This window comes from Acomys minous, assembly GCF_964271855.1.
Source record: "Acomys minous genome assembly, chromosome: 15".
NCBI classification, from domain to species: domain Eukaryota; kingdom Metazoa; phylum Chordata; class Mammalia; order Rodentia; family Muridae; genus Acomys; species Acomys minous.
The window spans coordinates 29,856,500-29,871,002 of NC_140497.1; the positions used below are offsets into that span (position 1 = coordinate 29,856,500).

Genomic DNA, 14,503 nt, shown 5'->3' on the forward strand with positions numbered 1-14,503 from the left:
TTTAAGTTGGAAAAACAAAGCAAGTAAAGCAATCACAGATTTGAAGAGATAATATGTGAGAGATGCTATGAACCCTAGAATGGTTTTTTAAAAAAAGCTATAAAGTGCACACACACACATGAAATGAAACAAGATATGTAACAGATTCATAAAGTGAACCATCTATTTAGCCCCACTATGTGATATGAATATGTGGCCTCTGAGGCACTGTAATTGTTGCTGTACAGTCAGGACTAGAGTCCAGATCTCTAGCCTGTAATTACTACTTATCTAAGATATACATTTTCCTTAAGAACCATTTCTGGGGCTGGAGAGATGGCTCGGAGGATAAGGGCAATGGTTACTCTTCCAGAGGATCCTGCTTCAATTCCAAGCACCCACACGGCTTCTCAAAACTGTTAAGTCCAGCTCCAGGAGATCCGGGATCTTCCCGTAGACATACACACAGGCAAAACATCATCTAAGTTTACTTCTAAGTGAGTGAGAGCTAGCTCTCACTGGCGCAGGGGCTTTGCAGGGATAGAGTGCAATCGTTGATCCTCTTCAGAATCGACACAGAAGAGGAGGAAAATTAGGCTGAATCTATATTTATCCAAATATAGTATCTGAAATTTCAAGAAGCCTCAAATTCCCAGTACCATGTTTTCTTATCACTTTTACTCTGGGAATTAAACGTGGAACAATATCCAAATAGTACAGCAATTTGGCTATTTTTCTGTAGCTGTTGTTCTTGTGCATATAACCCTGGTTTTCGAAACAGGGTCTCTCTCTGTAGCCTTGGCTGTCCTGGACTTACTGTGTAGATCAGGCTGACTTTGAACTCAGAGATCCTCCTGCCTCTGCCTCTGGAGTGTTGAGATTAAAGGCATGTGCCACCATGCCGGTGTATTTTCCTCACTTGTAATGACAGTATATATTATTTTCCATTTCTCTTTGTAGCTTTTTAGCTTTTAAAATGTCATGAATAAAACTCTAGTCTGGCCAAGTAGTTCATGTTGGAAAATGATTAAAAAAAAAACAACAACACAAAAACCCAGGAAATTGTGTTCAGTCCAAAGAAGACAAGTTTAGAGGATCTATGCTACACACATTGCTATGTATATGTATATATAAACACCTTTGGAAAGTAAAACGCTTTGGGAAAATAAAAAATATCAGAATTCAAAGATGACAAAATTGATCCCCACCCCCAAAATATCCTGAAACAGCAAAGAGCTACCACAAGTCTTCCTGGTGACATTAACAGGCTTCAGTGGGAAAATAGATGATGTCCTAAAATAGATATTGTCCTTACATGTCACGACATTTCTTTTTTAAATCATTTTTAGTAGCTTTAAGGAAGTAAAATTCTATTAACCTATATTAAAACAAAACGTAACACAGCATATGTGTCAGGTTATGGTCAGGTAGGGAGTGAGGGACAGAAATAGTACGGAGGGTGGAAAACCAACCAATTAACTATTGGATGATGTTGTCTATCCTCCTAGATCTGAAATACTTCAGGGTTTCTTGGCACCATTCCGCATGAAGAGCAAAGCAAGCATAACTCAGTCTTAAAGCTGACACTGGCAATGCGCACACACAAAAAGGCATAACGTGCACAAAATAGAGGGCAGAGTACACTTCTCAGTTACATTTATACCAACACACACAGTCTAAAAATTTTGAAAATCCTTTGTTTCACGCATTCGACAGTTTTACTGAACTCAGTAATCTAGGGTATGTGTTTCCTAAAAATATTAACGCTAACTATCCATCATTAGCCTGTCCGTGCTCAAAGTCCAGAAACCATCACTACGCAATCAAAATATATTTTAAACTCAGAAGTGCAGTCGCTTTGACTTGAAGCAAAACGTCTGCACCTTTCTTATTCTGTTTTGTTGATATTATACCGGTGAAGACGCAACCACAAAGCATTCCCAGCGTGTCAGAGGGTCGGGCACCATTAGGAGCGGGGTCTATCTCTGAGGGTCGGCGGGGCGCCCTGCAGTCTCCGCTCCCGGGGAGTTCCGCCGAAGAGCGGCTCCCCCGGCTTGGGTTCCCTTGCCAGTAGCCGCCGGCTGCGGGCGCAGTAATCTACGACTGCGTGGTTGGGCTCGGGGAAGCATGGTGGGAACAGCCCGGACTTTTGAGGCTCCCGAGCTCTCCCCGCCTTGCGCCTGATCCATAAAGGCTGTACCAGGAGGCCCGGGCCCCGGCGGCTGCCTTCGCACCGGCGCTCCACAGTTTAGCGCCGCACCGACTTCTCGCGAGGTTTCAGCACCGCTCCTCCCGTAGTGCCCCTCCCGTCCTCCTCCCGTCCCCCTCCCCTCAGCTCGGGCCGCAGCTCCCGCTATGGCTGCGCTACGGAGGCTCCTGTGGCCGCCACCTCGGCTGTCGCCGACGCTCGCCCCTCAGCAGCCCTTCCTCTCGCCGTGGGGGCGGCCTGCGGGGACGGCTCCCGGGCTGTCGGGTCGGCCCTTCTCCTGCAGGGAGGAGGACGAAGGGGCCGTGGCTGAGGCGACGTGGCGGCGGCGACGCTGGGGAGAGCTGAGCATCGCGGCGGCAGCGGGCGGCGGGTTAGTGGGCTTCGTGTGCTACCAGCTCTATGGAGACCCCAGAACTGACCCTTCAGAGCTAGCGGTCCCAGAGCTCGAGGACCCGCCCCGCGGGAGGGGGTTGCTACCCATCCCGGTGGCTGCTGCCAAGGAGACGGTAAGTGCCTGGGCGCTTGCGCAGGTGACGCCAGAGGGCTGGGCTGACAGGTGTCCCACCTGCGCCGGGAGGGCTTGGGGTCACCGTGACACTCGACAGAGTAGGTTGTGGAGGCATTATCACCTCTATAACAGCTAGTGGGGGAGCCTCCAGTGAAGTGATGCAGATCATCGCCTGGCATCCCTGTTCGCGTGGATGCTGGGGAAAGATGTGGATGATGTTATCACCGATGCATCAGGACCATTATGGCTGCTGCTACTACCTTAGAGCAACCAAATGCAAGCTAGACGCCCTCACTACACACAAGTGTCACAGCTAAAGGACTTGACGGGGATAAAACGAAGAAGCTATGGAGGGCCGCATGAATAAGAGAGAGACAGACTGAGCAAGGCAAGAGAGAATGATAACAGAAGCAAATGCAGCATGAGTTTTGAAGGTGTCTTTAGATCTCAAACTCTGCTGCATTAGTGTCTGGAAGTCCCAAGAGAGATGTTGCCGTGCTGGAAAAGAAAAGGAAACACTATTGAAAAGTAGTACCTCTCTCTCTTTCTCTTATTAAAACCAGAATCTCTGAAGTTAAAACAAACCTGAAGATAGATAGGACAGGAAAGGTGGTAAACTATGAAAGAAGCCAAGTGCAGAAGCATCATATGAAAACGTGGAACTATAATGTGCTTCTTTATAAAAGGCAAAGACTATAAAGCAAAGACTATAAAGAAGTTAAGGCATGTGGTGTACTTGTCACAGCTCTGTATTTAATTGTCATGTAAATTACTTAGTCTAGGGAATATTTCCACACCAAGACTAGAAGAATATGACAAGATTAGGTGAAAATAATTCAGGAAAATGACACCTGTGCCCCCTTTAACCTTAATGAAATTTTATATTGTTTATGATGTAAGTATACAGTTGTGATCATATACAACTACACAACTCTTTTTTTTTTATGCTTTAGATGACGGTTGGCAGTGCATTGAGTTTAGGGAATCTGTGTTGTGCACCTTTATTTAGTGCTAAATCACAAGCGCCCTATGTAAATGACTTCTATAAAAAAAAAGAAAGAAGTACTTACAAACACTCAGTCTTCATTCCCAACATACATGCTATTTTGTGGCTTGGGAGAATAGCATGACATGTTTTGATTGACCCTGTCAGATCTTCAATCAACTGTAGTAGATTTGGAAACAGATTATCAAGGTAAGGAACATGCAAGTAGTGTTTTCTTTCCTTCCTTTTAAAAATTAACTTCACCTTCAGAGTTGAGAGAATGGATCACGTAGTTACATGACCATGCTGGGAAAGCTAGACAGCTGACTCACAAGCTGGGCCCATTTTAGATTAAGTATGTATGTATCAGTGCTTGTCCATTTCTCTGTGAAAGAGGTAAATGGGCTCAAAGGCACAATAGGAATTAAATAAATTAATGTATTTGGAACAGAATGGAATGCTTGGTGTATAGTAAGCAGTCAGAATTTATTTTGCTTTTGTCCATTTATTTTATGGTTTTTGTTTCTTTTTATGCTATTAGTGATGAAGTCCAGAGCATCATGCATGCTTCACAAGTGCTCTACCATTGAACAGTCTCCTGGGTTCTTACTACATTATTATTGCTTCACACACATACAGTTCTATGCACTGTGTTAGAAGTAAAATGATACTAAAGTCCCTTGCCTTACCCTTCCTGGGCTCTAATGTAGCATTATAGTTGTCATACCTTTTGCATGGACTGTTTGTGCCTTCTGTAAAACATTTTATAATCTTTTTTTAATCTGAATATTGGCATTTTCACCATAATGAACTTTGGCTTGAACATTTTTTCATTGCTTATACAAGGTACTCTCATAATGAAAAGCCTTTCATTATAGAAATTCATGTTAAAAAGTTTCTTAAGATTCTTATACTATTTCTGTTCCCTTTTTCTTTTCTGGAGTTGCTTTGGGTCTGAATTTTATGGCACCCTAATTTAATTCTAATGCTAATTTAAGTTAAAAAACACATCTACAAAGCATTATAACCAACCTTCAGCATGAATAAAAAGATACATTTACTTTTACAAGTCTAGGCATGGTATACAACCTGAAAGAAGAAATATTTATTCTTCCAAATCCATCTGGATTTGGGGTTTGTATTAGTTACATCTTAGCTGCTGTGATGGGCCACCTGATAAAGGCAACTGAAGGAAAGAAAGTTTTATCTTGGTTCATGGTCTCAAGAACTATGCCCTTCATGATGGAGAAGTCATGGCAATGTAGGTATGAGGCAGCTGGTCACATTGCATCCACATTCAGGAAACAGAAAGAGATGAAGAGCTTAGCTCTCTGCTTGCTGTTTATTCAGTCCAATGCATGGAATGGTGTCCTAAATGTGGTGGTGCATGCCTTTAATCCCAGCACTCAGGGAGGCAGAGGCAGGCGGATCGCTGTGAGTTCGAGGCCAGCCTGGTCTACAAAGTAAGTTCAGGACAGCCAAGGCTACACAGAGAAATCCTGTCTCGAAAAGCCAAAAACAAACAAACAAACAAAACTAAAACAAAACAAAAAAAGAGCTGTGGTAGAGTTTTGGTTTTTTTCATCCCAGTTAATCCAGTCAAGAAAGTCCCTAGAAGATATGCTCAGAGGTTTTACTCCTAGGGGATTTTAGATCCTGTCAGGTTGACTACCAGTATTAACCATCACAGGCCTGAGTTGTTGTAAGAAAATGTTAATGCCATCTCAGAGACAGACTATGTAATTTATCTTTAATAATTTTAAAGAAATGAATTATAGTCTACCTAAAGGTTAAAGAAGACAGTTGGAATCATTGAAACAATTATGTTAACACTATACTTTATTGCATTTATGTGTTATATGTTATTTTGAAATATATATGCAAATATGTATACATATATGGTATTTTGATGTATATGTATATATTTGTTACAGTTTGAATATGAAATACCTTGAATAGCCTCTTTTCTTTGAATGATTAATTGGTCTCCAGCTGGAAGCAGTGTTTGGGAAGATTATAGACTCCTTAGAAGGTAGAGCCTTGCTGGAGGAACTATGTCTCCTGGACAGTTTTTGAGTTTTGTAATTTGGCCCTCCTTCCTGTGAGAAGATTAAATGTGATCACCCTGCTTCCTGCCGGACTAGCCTGGTGCTCCTGCTACAGGCTTTTCCCGGTGATGGACTGTAACTCTCTGAAACCTCAAGCCCAGATAAACCTTTTTCCCCCCTAGTTGCTTTTTGTCAAAGTATCCTATCTGCCTTAGTTAGGGTTTTGTTGCTGTGAAGAGCCACCATGACCAAGGCAACTCTCATAAAGACAAACATTTAGTTGGGCTTACAGTTCAGCTGTTTAGCCCATTATCATCATGGTGGGAAGCATGGTGGCGCACAGGCAGACATGGTGCTGGAGAGGAGCTAAGGGTTCTGCTCCTTGATCCACAGGCAGCAGGAAGAGAACTTTTTGTCACTAGACTGGGCTTGAGTTTCTGAGACCTCAAAATCCACCCTCTAGTGACATTCTTCCTCCAGCAAGGCTCCACATCCTAACAGTGCCACATCCTGTGAGCCTATGGGGCCATTTTCATTAAAAAAAAAAAAAAAACACACGATCATAGCATCAGAAAAGTAACTTATACACATGCTATGTAGAAAGACTAACTTGAACTAATTTACCATCGCTAGCAACTTTTCTTTTCTTTTTTTCTCCTTTAATTTAATAAGCTAAGGCAAACATTTCAAGAAAAACCAATGTCTAATTTCTAATTCCAGTTGAAGTCACAGCATTCTATATCACTTCTTTGGGGAAATTCAAATCATTTTTTCCCTTAAATCTAACAGACACCCAGCACCAACATTAGAAAGCACACAGTGTGGAAATTTCAGGCTGATGTGTAAATCAGGTCTTATTGATAAATGAGAGTTAGCAGAGACAGCTGTATGTGACCTGCTGTTATTCTTGTTGGCTCTCACCTTCAGATCTTCAAAGGAATCATTTAAAAATACAATGTAGTAATTAGTGATGAATATGAAATAATAGAATACATTGTAATCCTGGATAGTCTCAAAAAAGTATCCCCGGCTTTGAACCTGCATTCACATAATTTTCTAAGGTAGTTTCTGTTATAGGGTTTCATCTTCAGAGCTGTTTTTATTTTGGAGCTTTTCTTTTCATTGGGGTATATTTTATGGGTGTAATTATATTTTTGTAAAATATATTACTATGGTTGGATGTTTTGCTCTAATCTTCCATGAAGGGCCATTTTAGTTTTCAGAGTCACTTCTAAGTTTTGTGGCCCTTAATTTTGGGATCTGATTTGCATATGAATGTTAATGCAAATTGAAACTCATTGCATATTTTGGTGATGATGAGATTGGGCCCAGGCCTCTGAACAGATAAATCACATGCTATATACCATGTATCGGTGAGGACTAATGACTAGAAACTTAAGTTATAATAGCATGACAGATGTGAACAGAATAATTACAGTTTTTTGCAATAATGGGTACAAAATGTATACATATATTTCTTTCATCACACTAAGCATGTGATCAAGTAATTTTCCTTATATACATCCTTAGTTTTTCAGCACTAATGTTTAATCAAATGCTTCTTGTTTTTTTTACTTTGAGATGGCTGCACATATAAAATTATGTACTGCAACTGCTGACCACGTGGCTCATGATAACTATCAATTTAGTAATTTTGTCAGCAAGTGGCTCATTTCATCCCTAATTAGTTATTTCTGCATCACTTTGATCATATAATCTGACATTAAAAAAAAACAAAACGTAAACTTGCAAAGATTTATTTTAGCTGAAAGTTTCAAAAGTTTTCAACTTATCATGGCAAAGAATGCATGCAGAGCCGCTCAGTTCTCTGCACACAAATGTAGTGGAGACAGTTGCCATCGTGGTGGGCCATGAAACAGAGCGAAGTGGAAAACTTCCAAGGCTCCCTTCAGCGACACCCCGAACACACAGTAGACCCTACCTCATAAAGGTTGTTTGGCTTCCATAATGAGCACCACCAACTGGGGAAGAAGCCTTCAAAACAGAAGTATAAGGGAGGCATTCCAGATGCAAACAGTGACAGTCCCCTCACTTCTGTTTTTCCTCTCTTTTCAAATAATAGGCAACATGTTAATTGTCATTGATATGCTAGAGGGTAAGACACTTTCTAGATCATTTGTGGTAGTGGTCATGAGTCTGTCTAAATAATTGTTTTTTTTAATGTATTTAATTTATTTTGATGATGCTGAAGATCAAATCCAGGACCTTGAGCAGGAAAATTGCATCTGTTATTATTGATTTGCACCTTCATCCCTAAGTGATTAATATTTTTAAACTATTGTACCAAACATTTTTGTTTTTAATTTCATGGATATAATATTAACATTTCTAGTTTATGTTCTATTTGGAAGGATAATAAATATATCAATCTGTCCATTATTCATTTAAATACTTTATTCATAGAATGCTTATTAAGGGTCAGTGTGGTGGTATACATCCACCATCTCAGCTCTTGGAAAGCAGAGGCAGAAAGATCATGAGTTTGAAGCCAACCTGGGTAGCATAATGACTTTGACCTCAACTTGAGCTACATAGCAAGGTCCTGTATCAAAAATAAATTAATTAAAATGCTTTAAATAGGCACTAGGGATTTAGTGATAAATAAGATTCATATGTGCTTTCAGTTTATGATTCAGTGAGACCACAGAATAACCATAACACAATAAATGATGGGGAAAATAGAATGTACCATGAGACCACACAGGAAAGAAATATACTTCAGGTGGTGCCATGCCTTAAAATGTGTCTTCCTGGAGGAAGTGACATTAAGATCAGACTTGAAAAATGAGTAGGAATTGTTAGTTAAAGAGGAAAATGGCGGCTGGTAGGTAGAATAGTAGCAGAGCACTTACCTCTCACATAGGAGTCCCTGATTTCAAACCCCAATGTCGCCACTAATAAAATAATGTAAAATAAATATTAAAGAGTGAGATGAGGGTTAAGATGAGGGAAGATTTTCCAGTTGGATACATAGGTCAGAATCTCAGGAGAGCTATTTCTGTGATAGGAATAAAGTTGGGAATCATCAAGTATTAAAAAAAATCATAAGAATGGATGGGGTAGTTTATAATATGTGGAATGTAAATAAAAAAGCAACTTAACAGAACAGAAAAGCAACTTAAAAAACTGACTGTTGGAACTCCGCAGATCTGAGAAGTAAGGTCCAGAGATGTGGAAAGAAAACCAGGAGCATCATAAAAGGCAACAGAAGATGGTACCTAAGGGAGGAAGCAGCACATTATAGTGAAGGCTACCCCAGACATAGTTAAGGAAAGAGGTAGGAACTGCAAACTAGATTTTAAAGGGTAGGGATATGAGTGACATTTGGAAGTGAAATTCTCATTGTAGTTGGATAGGTGAGAGTAAAGGTGAAGAAAAAGTACTATTGAAGAGGTAGGTGTTGACAAGGCTTTCAAGAGTTTGTCCATGAAGAAGAGGCAAAACCTCCAGGGACACAGAATTGACTTAATTACTTTTAGGTAAAAGACTGAACTATGTTGAAATGTTGAAAAAGAAATAGAAGATTAAACTGAAACAGAGGCTCCCTTGTTTTCAAGCAGGCAGATGGAAGTGGAAAGTGGAGTTAATGTGTAAGTGGGCAGTTCAGTCTTAGATAATAGAGGGGTGCAGTTTCCTTTGCAATGGGAGGAAGGGGCAGGTTAAAATAGATTGTATGCCTATGTAGTAGAAAGTAACAGAAGTTCTTGACTAATGTCTCGTGTTTACTATATCAAATAGGAAGTGATATCATCTGAGAGCAAAACGTGCGTGTGTCAGGAAACTACAGAGATTGGGGTGAGGGTGCGTTATTGAAACAGCCACTTTTAAGAAAGCTTTGGGGATGGGTCACGGTGGAATTTCGCTCATTGGTAGAGTGCTGAGTAACAGGATCAAGGTCAGCTTGGTCTCCAACTCCAAGAAAGAGAACACCTTCAGAAGACCACAAAATCCTTTTGTTTCTCATGGTTCATACTTACAGCGTTAAATGTGATCTATTAAATGGCTTTTTCTGCTTCTGCCTGCAATGCAGCATTTAACCGGATCACAGCCTTTGTTATTCTAATTTATAAGTTTTTGTGTTGTTCCTTTTATTAAGATTTTTTAAAACCTTAATAATCTGATCTAACAATTTATATCTGCAGTGTAATTTCTAGAAAATGCGTCTAACTCATAGTATAATATAGTTTTCTTTTCAATAAAAACTTGATTGGCCAGTTTTGTCTATGAAATTTTAGAGACTACTAATGTGCTATAATTGTGTCAGACACTGAGAATTTGAATAAGTTTGTATCATTTAAACACTTTTATGTTTGAGAAAATGTCTAAAAGTCAGATAAGTTCCATTTATATTCCATTTATATCATTGTCTAGCATTAAAGAAATTGCCTCGTGAACTATAGCAGGATTTTACAAATATATTATTTTCCCTTTCTTTTTCTGGAATCCTTTTATGGAAGAAGATGGATTGTACAGAAGCCACATGTGAGTGGCTGTGCCCTAGACAAAACATTGTAAGCTTCCCCACATATGGTGTTCCAACATGGTAGTACTGACATTCATGAAGATCCATGAAATTTTTGTTGTTACAGAACAAAAGAAAAGTACTTTTCAAATAGTTGGTGGAAACACCAGGTAGGTGGAGTGTAGCAAATCTTGAAATCAATCTGTGTTGTAGGTTTTACATATCATCTGATGACATTGATCACTTTTGGATTGGTAGAAGAAAGCTAATGGTCAGTTAACCTAATACATCCCCCAGTTTTTTAAGTAATACTCACAAAACAGTAGGTCAGACGCAGGTAGGTAATTAAAAGCTATTATTAGGATTAAAGTTAGCCCAAGATCATTTGGCCCTGGATCTGTGACATTCCAACTCTCACAGTCATGTATTTCTAATTACTCAGCCATGGAGAATCTTCAACTTAGATGTGGCTCTTTTCCTGTGGACTTCAGTTTACACCACTGTAGCCTATGATGTATTATATAGTATAAAAATTGTGGAATTGTGATGCTGTATTATTTGTTTGGTTGGCAGTAGAAATGCTATTTAGTAGTAGTATTTGCTTGCAAGTTCTTTCCCCCCCCCAATTGGAAAAGTAAAATCCCTGTTTTTTTAGTCTAAATTTTCATTTAACTAACTTAATGCTCAAACTTCCCTAAAATTTGGAATATAGAATGAACATTCTGGGTTGAACATGTATGTACAAGAATTTTGTCATTCTATTTTTTCTATTTTTTAATTAACATATTTGTGTAGTATCTGTATATTGACACACATACATATATATGAAAGATACATGTAATACACACACACACACACAACACACACACACACACACACACACACATACATATATATTTTCCCTGGAAAGGATCTGATAGAAGGTATTTGCATCAATTCAATTTAAGATAGTTCTACCCTATTACAAGTTATTGTACTCAGATATAGTCATCTAAGTTTTTTCCATCTTCTTACACATCTGACAATGAAATGTGACTTGTGACTTTCATATGTACAGTATTCCTAGGAGAGTAAGGAAGAATGAAACAAGGTCTATGCTAAATATGGAACAGTACTTTTATGCAAGCTTATACAACATTCTTAAATTACTCTATGTGACAGAGAAAAATAAAATTATTTTCCTTTTGACATGATTGGAATCCAGTCAGTTCATGTATATTAGGGTCCTACATGTAATAAGTAAAACTTAAAAATATTTAGAGGAATGTGCCTTGCTGGTTTTTAAAACAAAAGTAAAACTCAGAAGAAGCTCACAAAGAAGTCTTGGAATAGCAGATGTAACACAGCATTCAGAAGGAAACCCTATGCAGAGCGTATTGTGATAGGCTACAGAATACAAAGAGACCTCAGAAGGAGAGTGGACAAAGTGAACAGGTAAATGAAAACACACATGTTCAAACGACTGACAAACACATGGAAAGGTGTTCACCACCACTAATAACAGAGAAACACAAATTACAACCACACTGAGGAATTCTTTCTTACTAATTAGAATGATTAAATATGAACAATGCCATCTGTTAGCAGTGATGACAACAAAGTTTCCTTCACTGGCTGTGGTTGTATACATTCAGAAAATAGTTTGGCATTTTATTGTTAAGTGAATACTCGTATTTCTCTTTCTTCAAAAGGTCTTTCTAAAGTTGGGTTGTAGCCCCTGGTAGTATTTTCCTAGTATGGTGGTTTGAATGAAAATGGTTTCCATAGACCCTTGAGTAGCGGTACTATTAGGAGATGTTGCCTTGTTAGAGTAGGTGTGACCTTGTTAGAGGAAGTCTGTCACTAGGGATGGGCTTTGTGGTTTCAGATCTTCAAGACAGGCCCAGTGTCACTCTCCTTTTCTGCTGCCTGCTGATCCAGATGTAGAACTCTCAGTTACCTCTCCAGCACCATGTCTGCCTGCACGCTGTCATGATGACAATAGCTCTGAACTGTAAGCCAGCCCCAATTAAATGCTTTCCTTTATAAGAGTTGCCATGGCCAGTGAAGACAGCAGTCTCTTTACAGCAATTACAGCAATAGAAACTCTTAACTAAGACACCCAGCATGCCCAAGTCCTGACTGAAAAGAGAAGACCATAAAGAGAAGAGGAAAGAGGACAGAAGGCAAGGGAGAGAGACAGAGACAAGCAGGAGTGGTGGAGTAGATTGATTCTATGTTGTCCAAACTTTTGAGAAATGGGAATATGTGCCACCAGGCATTGGGACTGGGCTCTTCTCAATATTTCTTAAGTCTTCTTAAGACAGGCACATGGTCTCCATTTATAATGGTTGAAATTATATATCAGATATAAATTTTTTCACTGTATTACTTCCTCACAAATAGGTTTGCCTACTTCTTGCCTTGCTTCTTTTCTTCTAGTTCCACAGAAGATAATTTTCCCTGTGAAGCTAGTGAGAAAAGATCAAAGTTGATATATTTACATTTGCTGTCAACTCTGTCAATACCTCAGGAGTAAGAGCTACTCTAGTTACATGGTGTTATCTATGCCTTGACATGAGCATGTCAGTGAACTTTGAGGCTGTTACTAGATGAGCAATCTGTTTAAATAGTGGAGTTATTTCTGATGTGATGTGGGGTGGGAAGAAAGATCATGAGTTTTGTATCAAATTGCTCTTTACCACTTGAATGGGAATGCCTACAAGTTGCCACTGACAATGAATATAGAATCAGTGCATATGCACCTTTATTAGCATATTATTAATTAGCCAGATATAAATGCCAGATGAAATTAGAGATGGAGGTGAGCAGGGTACTTTCATTGTCATTCATCTAAAATTGATTAATAAGTAAAAAAAAGAAAAGATTAATTAATTAAATATGTTGAAATCTTGGGGATAGTTTATGTTTGTAAAGGTAAATGAAAATTGTTGAAAATGTAAGCAAACACAAAATCCTTTAATAAACTTCCTTAAGTACTATATCACATTCCAGGAAGACACTTTTTTCTCAAAATCTGTTCTCTCCTCTCTCTCTCTCAATATATTTTATTAATTTATTCATATTACATCTCAATCGTTATCCCATCCCTTGTTCCTCCCATTCCTCCCTTCCTCCCATTTTCCCCTTACTCTCCTCCCCTATGACTGTGACTGAAAAAGAACAGATTTTGGCACTCAGAGGAAGAATAGCAGGCTACCAAAATCTGCTCTTTTCCTTAAAGAAACACCTGATTAAGTTATCTCATGGTATGCTTTCATTTCCCATTAAGACATTCACATTATCCCTACGGCCCACAATCAAATTAATATACACTGTAGCTATTAATAGCATTGTATTAGGGTAGGTCTGTTTGCAGTAACAATTGCATGTTCAAACTTCAGTGGACTAACTCAGTAGAAGCTTATTTCTGTAACTCTTCTGTGTGGTTAGCTATATGGTTAAGACTTCTACAGGTTTCTGTCTTCCATGAGGTTTTTAGGGACTCAGAGGAAAAGTGAATTTGATTTTCATTAACAAGCAGTTTGCAAAATTAATCAGAAGAGTGGTTAACAATGCTTTAAAGACAGGAGGAACATCCATGGTGATATATTCTGGATCAGGCCTGATAATGACAAATATTCCTTCCATTCATATTACATTTTCTAAATTTAGCAATATGGCTCTATCTAAGAGCAAAGATTGAGAGATATACACAGCCACATGCTTAAGAAGAAGAAAAGATGGGTTTGTTTGGAAATTAGTGGAATCTTTCATAATGATGAAGCACCTCAAAAGGAAACAACTTTTCTTCTAATATGCCAATGACCCCTTTATACCTTCAGTTACCACCAAATTTGTTTCTATTCAAGACACCCTGTCTATAGCTATGAAAATAGAATGGAAATATATTCTGTATTCTGTTTTAAACACTTAAAATGAATCTTCTTTCTAAATTTATATATTAATATGTTGAAAACTCTCTTATGAGGAAACATAATGCATTGGATTAAACATCAAGAACACCTGTCTCCCCTAGTTGACCAAATCTTTGATGTTTCTATGTTTCTCCACCCCTTGTCCATACATTTTCAATAAATGTTTTTTAAATTCATTAGTAGAGTCAACATAGTTTCTGTACTACCCACTTCAAATATTATCTTACTATTTAAGCTCTCACTTTAAGATTGTTATATTTTACTTAGAGAAATTATTAAAGGATAAAAAACAGATAAAGTCCCAAATCTATAGTAAACATAACTATATATCACATACAACAGTATATAGGTGTATGCATGTGTGTATGTGTGTG

The 14,503-nt window shown here is 38.6% G+C and overlaps 1 protein-coding gene and 1 long non-coding RNA gene across 3 annotated transcripts in view; one reads left to right on the forward strand and one right to left on the reverse strand.

Moving 5' to 3' along the window:
- The window catches only part of LOC311584942, a 753,214-nt gene that overhangs the window by 617,754 nt on the left and 120,957 nt on the right, over positions 1 to 14,503 (reverse strand). The window lies entirely within an intron of this gene.
- Positions 2,279 to 14,503, forward strand: part of MICU3 (mitochondrial calcium uptake family member 3) — an 85,692-nt gene continuing 73,467 nt past the window's right edge. Inside the window, exon 1 of one of the 2 annotated variants that reach the window (XM_084760037.1) lies at positions 2,279 to 2,694. In XM_084760037.1, the coding sequence (XP_084616163.1) occupies positions 2,335 to 2,694 (360 nt within the window). In that variant the 5' untranslated portion in view covers positions 2,279 to 2,334. The remainder of the gene's footprint in view (positions 2,695 to 14,503) is intronic. The other variant, XM_084760038.1, reaches the window with a different exon arrangement.